Source organism: Dendropsophus ebraccatus, chromosome 3, assembly GCF_027789765.1.
Source record: "Dendropsophus ebraccatus isolate aDenEbr1 chromosome 3, aDenEbr1.pat, whole genome shotgun sequence".
Lineage (NCBI taxonomy): Eukaryota > Metazoa > Chordata > Amphibia > Anura > Hylidae > Dendropsophus > Dendropsophus ebraccatus.
In genome coordinates, this window is record NC_091456.1 from 140,132,514 (window position 1) to 140,148,313 (window position 15,800).

Below are 15,800 nucleotides of genomic sequence, written 5' to 3' on the forward strand. Positions count from 1 at the left end.
CCCCTTTAAGGTATCACTTCCAAACATATCCATATAGCACCTCTCTAACATGGACATGGAATTGTGCTTCAGTGGAGGCTATGGAATTCCTGTTTGGTTCCCACAGTCAATACTGCAACTCTTTACTAGCATATGACTTAACTAGCTGAATCACAACTATACGAATGTAATGCTTTATAAAAGGACTTTTAATGTTACATGTGTGGCATTACCTGTATCTGTATTAGATGCACCATATATTAACTGCTAACTGCTTATCATGTGTTTGATTTTTTTTCTTTTTAAATAAAGCTTAACCGGTGTGTACGTGCCAAAATCAACATTGCCTTGATCTGTCAGACACTGGTTAGTCCACCGGAAGGCAACAAAGAAATCAGCAGAGACAACATTCAATGCAAAATTACTTATGTAGCTAATGGTAAGGTCCTGGTTTCAATGCTTCTTAGGTATATATTTCCTAGCACTTTTCTGAAGTAGGTTTTATTTTTATTGTCCATTTTTCTTTTTTTTTCTTTTTTTTTTTTTTCAATGCTATCACTGCCAGTGGTAACACTGGGAAGCTCCCTTCCCCAGTCAGATGCTTTACATGCTGCATAACTGCCATGGACGGACTTGCCTCGGCTCCCAGAAGTAGCAGCAGGGTCCCAGCCAGATATTGGAGCCTAGATCCTGCTATAGAAAACCACTTCTGTTCTCCAGACTTCCTGCGGGACATACAGCAGCTCATAAGTGCTGGAAGACTGGAGATAGAAGTAAATTACAAATATATCCAGCATTTTCTGGCACCAGTTGGTTTGAAAGAATTTTTTTGTGCTGAAATAGCCCTTTTAAATGCTGGGAGCTGACTCCTCTCCAATCCTGGTGGTTGCAGCAGGGTCCCAGCTATGTATTACAGCTGGGATCCTACTGCTGTAACTGGCACAGTGATGCCGAGAGTGACGGGGAGAGCCTCCTTCCTCTATCATTCTGTTCACATGGCACAGTATCTATCTACCATGGCATGTGAAGGGCTGCACTGTCTGGGAGCTGACTCCTCTCCATTTCTGGTGGTTGCAGCAGGGTCCCAGCTATGTATTACAGCTGGGATCCTACTGCTGTAACTAGCACAGTGGTCCAGAGAGTGATGGGGAGAGCCTCCTCCCTCTATCATTCTCTTTACATGGCACAGACTGTCTTTACTATGGCATGTAAAGGGCTGCACTGTCGGGGACTGACTCCTCTCCATTCTCAGCAGTTGCAGTCTGCTGATTGATCGTGGTGGGTGCAGTTGTAGAGTCCCCGCCATCAGCTGGAGCCCTGTTCAGGGAAAACTGTTATAACCCTTGGACACCAACCGAGCAGGACTTAGGCAAAACTGTATGGGGGCTAAAACACTATAATACATATTTATTTCTGTCTCTTGTCAACTTAACTGGTAATGTACATTTTGGCTTGACTAGTCTGCTTTTTTTCCTTTAGTGAACCCTGGAGGGTGGGCTCCCGCCTCTGTACTCCGAGCAGTGGCCAAACGGGAATACCCCAAGTTTCTTAAAAGGTTTACTACGTATGTGCAGGAGAAGACCTCAGGCAAACCTATACTTTTCTAAAGATTGCCAGGTAAGATGAGCTATATGTATGTCATGTTCTACATTCCAAACTACACACACACACACACACACACACACACACACACACTGGTTGCTAGATAGGGCTTGGATAATTATCTGGGCACTTCACTCCCTGGCTTGCTGCTCTCCCCGTCCTTTTGCAGAAGTTGGACTGGATAGTCTTGCTGTACAGAGCCAATCCTTAAGCGGGACAGTGAGAATAATTAGCCAGGGAGTGAAGTGTTCAGCCATGCACTTCTCCCAGCTCTGAATAGTGATCTACAGATAAAAAACAAACCTTTTGACATGTCACACAGACACGTCAAAAAATTTTAAGTGACTTCCTATGGCAGGCTGTAGGCTACTTACGGCAGGCTGTAGACTATTTACGGCGGTTGCATAGGTAAGTCTGGTAGGGAAACTAAAAATGTTATAAAAAAATTTATTTTTATTCACTACATTCTCCAAATTAAAAAGTAATCCAAATAAACGCTGTTATATATTGGAGGTTGATAGGACCCCCTGCCATTTTAAGAACAGGGACACCAGTCTCCTCTGAGAATGGAGCGGTGAGAAAAATGCCACAAAAAACAGTGCAAGAAGCCACACTTAATAAAAAGTTCGCTGACGTGAGTACCACTTTAATATATGCCTGCCCATAGTTCCTTTGAAAATAATAAATTGCACTTACCTCCCTGACTCCTGTGGCACCACCGGTATCTTACTGACCCGTCCTAGTGTTCAGCTGCTTCGGGGACTTGGTGTCTTGCTCAGCCAATCAGAGGCTGCAGCAGTGTACCAGTTGCTGATTGGATGGGTGGGCCTGCAACGTCACAGCCCAAGGACCTGGAAACGGACGAACAATGGAGTGGATCGGTAAGATACTGGCAGTGCTGCAGGAGCCAGGGAGGTAAGTGCACATTATTAAAGAAGCTATGCCCAGTCTACACACTCTGCTACGGACTAACCTGAGCCTGCTTGAATTTTGCATTGCAAAGTTTTCTTTATTAGTCCCTTCATACTAATACTCCTGTCTTATCCGACAGTGAAATGAAGAGGTGGTATGAACATTCCACACTGGACTAAGCCTTGAATTTACACCTTCAAGATGGAGTATGTGATCTGAAGCCTTTTTTTTTCTTCACCTGGAAGCACTATCCTGAGGAGACTGAACATCAAACACTATTGGACTTTCTGGATTCTGTATAAACTATAATCACATACTTAAAAACATGGTTATATTTTCCTTCTATTCTTTTCAATTTGCTTGCTTGCTTTGAAGGGTCACAGGAATGGAGTACTATAAGGATGGAGGCTTTACTTTTCTACAACCATAAACTGCTTACCTACCGTAGGCCTGTAACAATAATGAAGCCATAACTATTTTGTGTCTCTGGGCATGGCAAGAGTAATGCACAGAAACACTCGGTGTTTTCAAGGTTGGTAGAAGCCAGTTGTCAGGTGGATTGGTACGGGGAAGGGGGTGGTTTTGTTTTTGCTTTCAAAACTTTTTTTTTTTTTCTTCCTTTGTGCTAGCTTGCGGCTAGCTATTGTGATGGTAATAACTGAGGGCTGTTTTAAGCTACGGCTTTGCCTTTCCTTAAAATTCCAATGAAGACGTATGTCTGATGGAGTTTAAAAAAAAATCTAAAAGCTTTATTTTTTCCAGAAATATATATATTTCTATTTGTATTTTTAGTTGTGTTAATAACTTGGAGCAAAAAAAAAGTGTGTTCTGTAACCTGATCCGGAAATTTCACGATCACTCCTTGACAAGATAGGGAATCTACTTACCATAAACTGGATCCTTTCCAGGCGTCTTCTCGTCTTGTTATGGGTGTGCAGGCCGCCAACTTTTGTAATTTTTTTTCGTTTTGTTTTTTTTAGTTTTTAGTATTCAGTTTTTTGTTTGCTTTTTTTTAACTAAAAGCAGTTTTGCTGTAGCTGGTGTGTCTTCATACCTCTAGCAGTCATACAGCTACGAATGTATTTATCATCTAATCACAATGGAGGCCGCCATATTAGTGGAGGTATTAGGTAGTGCCTCAAGCTTTAGCTATTGGATCTTAATTAATGACTTGGCTCAGATCACAATGTGCTTGCCTCCATCAGTGTATAGGCAATAGGTACATTTTATATGCTGCGCCCTATAGGCCGCTGGTTGCTGTTCATAACAATCAAACGGTCTAATGCCCAGAACCTTTTTTTTTTCCATATTACACCATTGTCCTATGTAAACTGTGTTCCTGAATATTTCATATTGTGTGGCGTATTTTATCATATTTTTGTGAACTTTTTTGTCAGTAGATTCATAGGCCTGTTAAGCTTTAAAAATCCCAGTGCTGCCCCCTACACAAGTGCAGTATTCATAACCCTATTTCTTCTACGTTCAGTGCACCGTTAAAAAAGCAGCTGTGAATTTCGAACAAGATCCTACTGAGTTGGTTAAATCCCTGTTCAGTGACAATCTTTGTTGGATTTGGTTAGGGGCTTGGTTACACCAATATGATGGGGGGGGGGGGTTTGCACTGTTTTGTGTAATTCAACTGTTATTCCCCCAAAAAAGTTTTGGTTTCTATGTCACAAAGTGAGCTGCTTCCTGAGCCTTGCTGTAGACAGTCTATTAAATCACATTGCCACCAAGACAGTTGGGTGCACAGTAGCACATTCTAGTAGCATATTAAAAAAAAAAATTCAAATCAGACATAATTTGAAATTCTCACAATCAATAGCTACAGCCCACAATCTATTTTAATCACTGTTGTCGTCCGTCATATGTTTACCCTCCCGGTTATTGTGAGCGTAGTTAAGAATCCCAGCTGACTCCTCTGTTCCATTGATTCATATCAGTCTTGTGCATCTGTTATAATAGAATTACAGCATATATATTGGTGTCACCGAATGATTAACAATTTTTATAAGCTAGGTTACAATGAGTATATGGAAACAGATGTATATAATTGGAGTATTGTGTAAAGACTTTATAAACAACTACCCGCAGGCTTTTTGTGCTGTGTGGGTCAGTCCCCAGAAGCTCCATGTGGGATGGTTTGTTACTTGCTTTTAATTGTATACAACGCACATAACAAATATATATATATATAATATCTATATTGCCTTACCACTAAAAAGCTCTGTTCATGAAATGATCCAGAAGGAGAAGTGCCTACGTGGTAAGGAGCAGATGACCGCAAACCAGAAGTCTAGATGAATTAGACAAATATTTTAAATGAGTCTTGTGATTTTTGTATTAAACACTTTTTTTGCCACTTACCTGGTATGGAAAATCCGTTCTGAATCTAAATAATGAATGTTGAATATGCTGGTAATATTTGGTTACTACCGTGGACATTGGCACTTTCAGTGATGGCGGAACCTGCAGTGCATTCAGCCATAATACATTGCAAACCTGTCCAACGTTTAAAGTGCTGAATTTGAAAGCTTTATTTTACAAAGGCTTATGGGACGTTTACAAAATAATATATAAAATCTTAATATCATTAGTTGCATTTGCACTAAATGTGATGTACTTTTGCTATTCTGTAAATAAATGTATTACACTAAGTTACAAGCATCTTGCTCTTCTATACATCCTAAATTTATATATATATATATATATGTATTATTATTTTTTTGGCTGTGTTTTTAAGTTGACTCAATCCAACAACTGAGAAGGAAGTTTTATTATCTCTCATAAGCTAGCTATACATATTGCATAGTAATGGTGCATTTACAAGGAGATTTATCTGACAGATTTTTTTAAGCCAAAACCTGGAAAGAGGTCATAAAGGAAAGACTGATTTTCTCCCCTTCTCAAATCCATTCCTGGCTTTGGCTTAAAAAATCTGTTAGATAAATCTGTCTAGTGCATGGGTGGTATTACATGGCCCAATCGGGGTAAGTGAGCACCTGCTCGGCAGGACTGGAGTCTACAGTGAGCCACGGCGCCCTCCCGCTGTGGTAATCTGGCTGCTTGGTGGTGTGGGGCTGCTCCAGACGGCTCTGTCTCCCTCAGTCTCCTCATGCCGGAGCTGTCAATCTGTTTGCATCCAAACAGCAGCCGCCGCACAACACAGAGAGATTGCGATGTGGGCTGTCCGCCTGCTGTGTGGGAGCTGATTAATGCAGCGGGAAGGCACTGTGGCTGACTCTAGACTCCAGTCCCGGTGAGCAGGCGGGAGAAGGAGGCAGAGCCGCACACACTCGGGACCGACCAACACCAGAGAGAGATCCAGCTGACTGCTCAGTGCAGGTGGGAAAGGTCCCTAGAAATTAGGATGTTAGGCAAGCTGCTGCACACACCAAAGCAGCCACCGCCCAGCCCGCACCTCAGGGACTCATACAGTGTGGTGTTGTCACCATTTTATCAAGGAAGTTAAGACTTGATGCAGTAGTAAATAGAGGGGAAAAAAGCACTATGTGTATTTCCCGCAATGAGCGTCTAATTAGAAGTTGTATAACGTTAATGTTGCAATAACAACATAAGTTAATTTATCTTTGGGCCGGACTTCTCCTTAAGGGTGTTTTCACATGTACAGGTTCTGCAGCAGATTTGATGCTTAGTTCAGTTATTTAGATAAAATCTGCAGCTTAAAATCCACTGTGATACAGTACGTGTGAAGCTATCCTGAGGGTGGGTTCACACTACGGAATTCTCACGGATAATATCCGCGGAATTCCATTGGCTGTCCGCGCCTTTCCGCTGGCTCCATAGACACCATTCTATGGGCTGGCGTATTCCGCTATCCGCCGAAAGAAGAGACATGTAACTTCTTTCGGCGGATAGCGGAATACGCCAGCCCATAGAATGGTGTCTATGGAGCCGGCGGAAAGGTGCGCGCAGACCGACAGCAGAATTCTGCGGATATTATCCGTGAGAATTCCGTAGTGTGAACCCACCCTAAAGGTGTAAAGTAACTGAGATGCTGCTGCCACGAACATTTCTGGTTCAATCTTGCAAGTGAAAAGCCGTTTAGCCAATCACTGGCTAAGACTGGAAAGGCTGAGCAGCCTGTCCCTTTAGAGACTGCATCGGAAGGGCCAGAGTTGGCTGCAGTGAGCTGGGAATCCCAGAAACAAGCCAGGACACTGAGGGAGCATGAACTGGTAAGTATACATCTTTATTATTTTCTTTACCATCACATCAGCCTTCAGTTATCAAACTTATGCTGCGTCTACACGGAACGATTATCGTGCGAATTCACGTGATAACGATCGAATTCGACCCATAATCGTACGTGTAAACGCAGCGAACGATCAAACGACAAGTGAGAAATCTTTCATTTTGATCTCTCAAAAACATCTCAAATCGTCGTTGATCGCAAAAAATTTGCAGATCGTTACGTGTGAACAGTCGTTCGCCGATTTAATCAATGTGTGAGATAGGCTAAAACGATATATACAATATCGTACAATATATCATACCATCTAAGCGCTGATCATTATGAAAAACACATTGTTACTTTGACATCGTAAATCGTACGATCGGGCGAATTATCGTTTCGTGTAAACGTAGCATTAGGATCCATTTACACAAAGATTATCTGACAGATAATCTGCCAAAGATTTGAAGCCAAAGCAAGAAACGGACTATAAACAGAGATCAGGTCATGAGATTTCTCCTCTTTTCAAATCCATTCCTGGCTTTGGCTTCAAATCTTTGTCAAATAATCTCTCAGATAATCCTTCTGTGTAAATGGACCCTTACCGAAAGCCAATGATCGGTTGGTCACTGTCTGATTGGTCAGATAATCGACCCGTGGAATAGGGGCCCTAAGGGTCCATTTACACGGAATATCTGCCAAAGATTTGAAGCCAGAAACAGACTATAAAAAGAGATCAAGTCATAAAGGAAAGCCTGAGATTTTTTCTTCTCTTCAAATCCATTCTTGGCTTTGGCTTCAAATCTTTGGCAGATAATCTGTCAGATAATCTTTCTGTGTAAATGGACCCCCAAGGGCCCTATTCCATGGGACGATAATCGTTAACGATGAACGATCCAAACGAGCGCTATTGCGAAAGACCTGAAATTGTTTGCCCATTTACATGGAACGATAATTGTTACTTATGGTCGTTTTTGCAGTCGTCTTGTCCTCGCTATTGCGTTCGTCACTACTGCAAACGACATCTTATTCAATGCGAACAATTTGCGAACGAGCAACGATAAAAATAGGTCCAGGTCTTCTTAAACTATGAACGATTTCTCGTTCGGTTGTTAACTGCTATTCAACCGAACGATTATCGCTTAGATTCGAACGACTTAACGATAATCTGAACGATAATAGTCCTGTGGAATAGGCCCCTAAGTGGTTGTCTAGAGCAATGCCTCTTAATTTCAGTCCTCAAGGCCCATCAACAGGTCATGTTTTGAGAATACAAAGAACACCTGTGATAATACCTGTAGTACTGATAATAATTATAGTTACTCTGAAATAGTAAGGAAATCCTCAAAACATGACCTGTTGGTGGGCCATGAGGAATGGAATTGAGAAGCACTGATCTAGAAAGAATTTTAGCCAATAGTATCAAGACGGCTGCTTTTGTCCCCAAAAAGAACATTGTTGTCATCCAGTCTTTTAAATTTTAAGTCTGGAGAACCATAGGCTGTATCTGTGCTTTCAGGACTCTCTAAGGGTCCATTTACACCTGCCACTATGAGGGTGTGAAGGGGTCTGCCCAGTAAGGATTGTAAAAGCGCTGAGAAAAAGTCCTGATTGGGTGTCGTGGGGGCATAAATGTTAAGTAATGTATAGGCGTGACCTGCTATGCGTACGTCCAAGCAGAGGTACCTACCTCCAGGATCCTCATAAGTAGAGTCTATGGTATAAGGTACAGATTTACTGAACAGGATAGCCACTCCTCTGAGTTTGGAGGTGTATAATGCCGACACAGAGCTATCTAGCCATGTAGCCCTCAGGGTGGGGTGATCGTCACATTTCCATTGAGTCTCTTGTAGGAAAGTGATGTAAGCTTGCAGTCGTTCTAAATGTGTGAGAACTTTAGAGGGTTTTATAGGGGTATTGAGACCTGCTACGTTCCAGGATACAAAGTTGAATTCTGTGGGTGTGTTGTATTTAAGAGCAGCGTGTGTTATAGTACTCATCCTACTCCGCTGGTGAAATGACTTCGGATCCGGGTGATGGCGATCAGTTCCTATCCGAGCGAGTAGGCAGCATCGGCCAGTTTGAGGAGCCCGATGTAGGAGAAGACCCACGGGTGTGGGAGGTGGAGGGGTAACTGAAAAAGTGAAGAGAAAACAGAATTATAACAGAAACAGAATCATGAAGCCGCTAAAACAAGTTACAGAGAAACAGTTGTAACCAAAAGAACAACAAAGATAGCATCATTGGGAGAACCCCGGAGTCTGTAAGAGTATCCATTTTTACGTTAGGTGGACAGCGCTGACATTTTAGTCCTCTAATTGGACATTAAAGTGTCGGCCTGCCTGAGCAGGGTCATCAAAGGTCATGGTGCGATCATTCATGGTCACTCTGAGTTTGGCTGGGTATTGGAGTTTAAATTTGTGATGATGATTCAGGAGAAATTTGCATATCGGAGAAAAGACTAGTAGTCTTTTCGGCCATGAAGCCGAGTAATCTTAAAGGAAATCCGTCAGCTCCCGGGCACTACCCAAGGTGCTGACAGTGTACTGTAGCTGGCAGCCCCCAGTGAGCATGGTGCCTTTTTGGTAATTTTCCGTGCAGCGGATTATGTACAATCTTATGTCTCCTACTGTCACAGAGCAGTTGTTTGTGCCACACTTGTCATGCATCCTCCTCCCTCTTCATGAATAATCAATGCTGCCCGGCCTCCTGCTCGCTCAGCTGTCGGCTGATTGCAGATTATGTCTGAAAGAATCTCTCCTCCCAAATGTGTTGGAGCTGTGGTCTAGGGGTAACACACTTGTCAAGAGACCTGCCAGCAGTTCATTCTCTGGTTCGAATCCCCTGATGCTAATTAAATAGATGTCTTTTTTTCTCATCATTGCATCATTTTTAAGGCTATGTTCACACACAGTATTTTTCCTCAGTATTTTGGAACCAAAACCAGGAGTGGATTGAGAACACAGGCTATGTTCTCACCCTGTTGAAATTGAGCAGATGGCCGTCATTTAATGGCAAATATCGGACATTGTTTTTAAAAAAAAAAAAAAAAAAAACCCGTAATTATTTGCCATTAAATGACAGCCATCCACTCAATTTCAACAGTGTGTGAACATAGCCTTTCAGTGTTTTCAATCCAATTCTGGTTTTGGTTGCAAAATACTGACCAAAATACTGAGCAAAAATACTGTGTGTGTGAACATAGCCTTAAAAATGATACAATAATGAGGAAAAAAAAGACATCTATTTAATCTCCATCAGGGGATTCAAACCACTGCTGGCAGATCTCTAGACAGGTGAGTTACCCCTGGACCACCGCTCCAACACATTAGGGAGGAGAGATTCTTTCAGACATAACCTGCCTACAGAGGACTGATCTGCAATCTGACAGCTGAGTGAGCAGGAGGCCGGGCAGCATTGATTATTCATGAAGAGGGAGGAGGATGCATGCAAAGTGTGGCACGAACAACAGCTCTGTGACAGTAGGAGACATAATTTTCCGTGCAGCGGATTATGTACAATCTTATCAAAAAGGCACCATGCTTAATGGGGGGCTGCCAGCTACAGCACACTGTCAGCACCTTAGGTAGTGCCTGGGAGCTGACTGATTCCCTTTAAGAGATCAAGATGTGTTCATGCACCCTCAGGGAGTTTCATCTTTTAAAGGCCCAGAGTATGTCTTCTGAAAGAATCGTGCTATTACTTGTCTAGGGCGGTTCTGCTGGTCTCTATGTTCCGGCCCAATTCTATGTACTCTTTTAGGAGAATAGGTAATTCCCTTCCCTGTATCCATCCCCTCCTTGGTTGAACTTGATGGACATGTGTCTTTTTTCAACCGTATTAACTATGTAACTATGTAAGTCCAGTTCCAGGGCCATTGGGATTTCAGTAGTAATGAGCTATTTGAGGTCCTCCCCTCTTATTGCCTCAGGTTTTCCCACAATTCTAAGATCGTTGCGGGGACTTCTATTTTCAAAGTCATCTAATTTGGTTTGAAAGGAATTGACTGTTTCTTCTTGGGAGTTAGATCTGCCTTCAAGTGCATCCAATGCTGTCTCAGTGTCCACAACTCGTTTCCTAATCATTTATTATTTGAGCGTTATTGTTGATTTGGGCTAGGGCCGTGTTAATGGAAGTGTGCAACAAGTCCAATCGTTTGTTTGGAGCTGCTGTAAATGTCCTAGTGGTAACAATATGGGGATTGCAATAACTGGCGTACCTAGACAACTGTAGAATAGAACAGTGGTGGTCAGTATTTTGCTTGATGTGATGTGTCCCCTAGGTTTAACGAGGGGGGGGGGGGCGCAAATTCAGGAGGGTGCTGTCCTGTGTGGTTATGCAGTCAAAACAGTGTAAAGCAGCTGGTATTATGTACTGCAAAGGTAAGACTTGTGCTGCCACCTAGTGGTACAATCAGAGAATGACAATCTTGTGGATAAGCTGCTATAAATGTGCCAGGACCAGTAATATGAAGGTATTGCGTAATTAAGGTATGCAGGCAATTTTAAGTGGTGGTCAGTGTTTGACCAACTGTGATGGGCATCCCAGACTTGGCAGATGAGGAACAAATCCAGGGGGATGCAGATTTGTGTTATTAGGCAGCCTAAACAGCAAGCAGTCCCAAGTAGTGAGGGGGGGAGGTGGGTAGGGGTATCTTTTGCAGCCACAATGTGTAGGGCAAGATGGCGTCTGTGACTGTGTGGGCGCAGTAGAGCCATTGGGCGCCTCACACCAGAGGCTCTGGCAGGTTGCTGTGCTCTGGCGGCTTGTTATTAAGTTGTGAGGCTACGGGTCAGCGTGGAGGGTCCTCCAGGGAAGCCTGGGGCTCACTTGTTGGGGTGGGGTAAGATGGTGCATCTCTTCCAGCACGCTCCGGTGTGGACAGGGACGTTTCTGCCATGAGGCAAAGTGAGCACTTTGCTTCAGGCGGCAGATTCTCGGGTCCCTAAGGGGGCGGCAACTCGGCCTGTCATTTCAGTGAAGTCAGTCTGACAGTGTCGACCAGCTCACTGAATGTTGTGTTTGTTAGGTGCCCTTGGCGTGTGCAGCGGGCGGCAGCCTTCCTATCTACAGTATCTGCCCTCCTGTCAGTCCTCCCCAGCGCTTAAAATTATCTGGTTCAGGACCTGTGTGCGTTCTGTGCAGCTTCATCACCACACACAGGTCCTCAACCTCATCTGTGTTTGGAAGCTGGTGCGGTGTTTGCTGGGCTCTTGGTGCTGCTGTGACCTGTCAGGACCTTCCTAACAGTGCAGACTGCTGGTGTTCCCCTCCCCCCCTACCTGACCACCTTGCTGCTGCCCTTCTCCTCCTCCTGTGGGCTGGTGTCTGAGGCTTTGTTCCTGAAGCAGAACCTTTTCTGTCCTCAGTTTCAACATACGTTCCCACTGCAGAATCCGCACAGAGACTCAAAGCGGAGTGCACCAGGCGGCCTCCGCTTTAAAGTGACTGTACCGCCAGGCCCAGGCTGAAGCACTGGAGGCGGGCCGACCCACCCTTAGTGGGAAGAAACCCTAGCCCCTCTATGATAGGGTTCCATTGATTCTAATGGAGGGGCTGGAGTTTCTTCCCACTAAGGGTGGGTCGGCCGCCTCCAGTGCTTCAGCCCGGGCCTGGTGGTACAGTCACTTTAAGTCTCGCCCGTTCCATAGGATCAATGATATTTGCTGGCGGATTCCAATATCCGCCCAAAGGATGGACATGATTGAATGTACCCTCAGTGTGGCTTTGCTGCTAAGTTCCATTGAAAGGAATGGAGCTGTACTGTAATACTGCACACAACCTGAGGATAGGGGTGGTGTTGTTTTAAGAAAGTAGCTGTGCTTTTCTAATTCTGGAGAACCCCTTTAACTTCATGATGGTTGCCCACATATTCCTTTTTACATGGGAGAATGGAAGCAACTACCGATTAATGCCTGCACAGAGGCTGCTATCAGGTGCTAAACAAGAGGGGGTATGGGGGGCGCCATTTTAATTTTCGCCTCAGGCAGCAGAAAAGCTAGAATCGGCCCTGGGTGTGGACCCTGCTGCTATGACCCGGAATGGTTCAGACTTGGTGGCCGGTCATATGCTTTCGTCTGCTCGTTGTCCAGGGGTGCTGGGGCGAAAGGTTTTGGGGTTCAATTCGCCAAGGGGAGCCACTATATAGACCAAGCAGCTGGAGCTCCTGTAACATGCGGCCACTCTGGGTGTACCGCTCACTGGAAGTCCAGTATCTTACCTTCTATTAGTAGCTTCCCCCGTGCAGTTTTATTATTCCTATACCACATTACATCACTAGAGGGCACCAAAATACCTAAATGCAGAGCATAACTAACAACTCTAGGTTCCTGCTGCATGCTCACTTATTTGGAGCCATTCGGAGGTGGATCATTCACCTGCATCATAACCCAACTGAGCTTGAACTGACAAATGGACATTCACTGTCAGGATCTCCCAAATTTCCAATTTTCAGAATTCATGGTTCCATCAGTTATGAGAAATTATCCAGGTCCTGCAGAAGTAGTGCAGTGCCAGACCATCACTCTTCCAGCACCATGATGATGTTCATGGCCAGTGTGGTCATACAAGCCTGTTATGACTGCTTATGCTGTCAGTGGCAGGGCCGAAGTCAGCACTTGGCAAAGAAGTGCCAGGGAGCCCGCTTGGCACTTGGACGGTAAGCACTCGTAATGAACGCTTACAGTTGAGTGTGTCGCACAGACAGACCGAGGAGCAGTTGGCTCCTGGCTATCAGATGTTGTGGACACAGGAAGTCTCTTGAGGCAGCTCCCTCCAACTGAGCTGCGGGGCTCGAGTGAAATCATTTAACCCTTTGAGGACAAGCCCAAAATGACCCAGTGGAGCTCGCCAATTTTTATTTTTACGCTTTTGTTTGTTCTTCCTCCCCTTTTAAGAGCTCTAGCACTTTCATAGGTACTCTGCTCATTAAGCCTGCCTGTGGCAGATTTAATGAGCAGAGTGCCGATAAGACCGCACGGAGGAAGGTAAGAGACCTCCTGTGGTCCGACACAGCGATCGGGACCCCCGCAGTGTAACTTGTTCGGTAAGTGACAGGAGCTGCTTCTGTCACTTACACTTAAACAGCGTTTAAGGGGTTAATGTAAGGGTGCAGCACAATCAGTGCAGCCTGTCATTAATGGTGAGGACCCGGCTACTGATTGCAGCTGACCCCCACCTGCGCTGTATGTAGTGCAGTCACTGACAGTCACTTCAGTTGTAGGACGTGTGCAGCTTGTGTAACTGTGGGAGGTATATATGCTGGTTACAGGGCCAGTTTGGGGTATATCACATCTACAACTACCTGTGTAATCTCTAAGCTTTTTATTTAGTGCTCTTAGTGTCCTAACCATAAGCAGCTTGCTTGGTCACACATGTGTGTTTAATGACCTCTGCAGTAAAGCGCATTTCCAGTCCTTATAGGGTTAATACTTCAGATCACTGTGGGCACCTGTAGTCACCATGGCAACCTTGAACCGTGAGGATAATTGCTGATGTAATAAAGAAGGTTTCATAAAAAAACACTCTACCTGGATCACTGCCATCTTGCATGCACCAGAGAACTTGACTATGTTACTCTCTCCTGCCCGCGATGTAATTTGGAGGTTTTAGCAGGGAAAGTGGGTTAGATGCTATAGACTACTCCTTCATCAGAGTACATCTTCTTGGGAGGTGTAGGCTTGATTTCCTGGCGGTCCTCGCGATGTCTCCTCCTTCTGTAATTGCTGAAGATATCAGCAATTAAATGTGGAAGGTCCAGCTGGGTTCGAGTTCAAGTGAACCTAGCTTTTTCAGATGTTCGATCAAGCCTAGAGAGGTGGCCATGGATCTGTAAGGGAGAAAAGGTGCTTCTACCCAGCCACTAATAAGGTGACAGATAAGGCTGCCAGATCTCTCACACACAGTATATTTATAGTCCCTTAGTGTCATGTGATTCAAAATAAAATTGGGACCATATGACACCTGATTAGAATGCGATGTGTCTTTATTATGTGTTCTTTGGTGTAATTTCATTTTGCAGGGGTCCATTACATATTGCATTCATAAAACCTGACATCTGTCCACCAAAGAAATTCCCTCTGTTTCCATGTTTAGCAGGGGACTCGCCAATATTTCTCTATAAGCTTACCATCAATACAAGATTCAGGGAAAGGATCACGGAATAGAGCCCATTTACTTAAGTACCAATGCTGGATGTTTAGGACACATGACATCTTTATCTGTATATGTGTATGTATTCTATACGATATTGGTACAATTGTTAGTTTACACTTATTGTGGCATCCAATGCAGGCCAACAGAATGTTTAACCCAGCTTTCTCAGGTGCCTGTGCGCTGGGCACTCCGCTGAGAGTAGTGGTAGATGGTACTACCGGGTAGGACCCCGGGCATCTGCCTGCCAGATGTTAGGTCACGGTTATGGCACGAGGGGATGCAGTTAACCAGCAGGAACCTGACCATGCGGAATCCGAGCAATTCTTCGTTGTCCTTAGTCAGGGCACCAATAATTACACCAATGCCAAGGTTCAGAAACAACGGTAGTTGTGTATGTATTATAATGGTGGTAACTAGTAGCAACAGTCTCTCCGGATGCAACCGGGTATAAGGCAGACTTGGATAAGGCAGAGCAATGGGTGATGCTGCAATAGGCTGTGATGGTAGCGTACTGAATGATGGGAGTAGTAGTGAGACTGAAGATAAGATGCTGGGCGGAATGGAGAACTGAGATGAATACTTGCTGTTGATGATTTAGAGAAGATGATGAGAGGAATGACTGAAGAACGGCACCCAGATCTTGTGGTTAGGGTGAGAATCTTGGGGACTTGAGAATAGAACACAGCCAGGAACACTTCTTGTGAAGCTGGAGCAGCAGAGCACACATATCTCTCTCCTGACAGGGGAGAGAGATCACACACACGACCTGTCCCCCTGAAGGTGGAAGACAAGACATGAGGTAGAGCGGAAGTCACATGGTATTCCCCAGCCAAAGCTGCCATTGGGGTTACCATGGAAGCAGGGGCAGTCACGTGACATCAAGGCATTGCATCATCACACCATTAGGACATATAGGACCAAATATACCTGAAAAGTACTATACTTGAACACTGGGGGG

At 44.4% G+C, this 15,800-nt stretch overlaps 1 protein-coding gene across 2 annotated transcripts in view; it reads left to right on the forward strand.

Annotated features, from left to right (window-relative positions):
- CERT1 (ceramide transporter 1) overlaps positions 1-5,157 on the forward strand; it is a 57,639-nt gene extending 52,482 nt beyond the window's left edge. For both annotated transcript variants that reach the window (XM_069962779.1, XM_069962780.1), the window contains 3 exons: positions 292-418; positions 1,459-1,596; positions 2,633-5,157. In XM_069962779.1, coding sequence (XP_069818880.1) covers positions 292-418; positions 1,459-1,586 — 255 coding nt within the window. In that variant the 3' untranslated portion in view covers positions 1,587-1,596; positions 2,633-5,157. The remainder of the gene's footprint in view (positions 1-291; positions 419-1,458; positions 1,597-2,632) is intronic.
- The last annotated feature ends 10,643 nt before the right edge of the window (positions 5,158-15,800 follow it).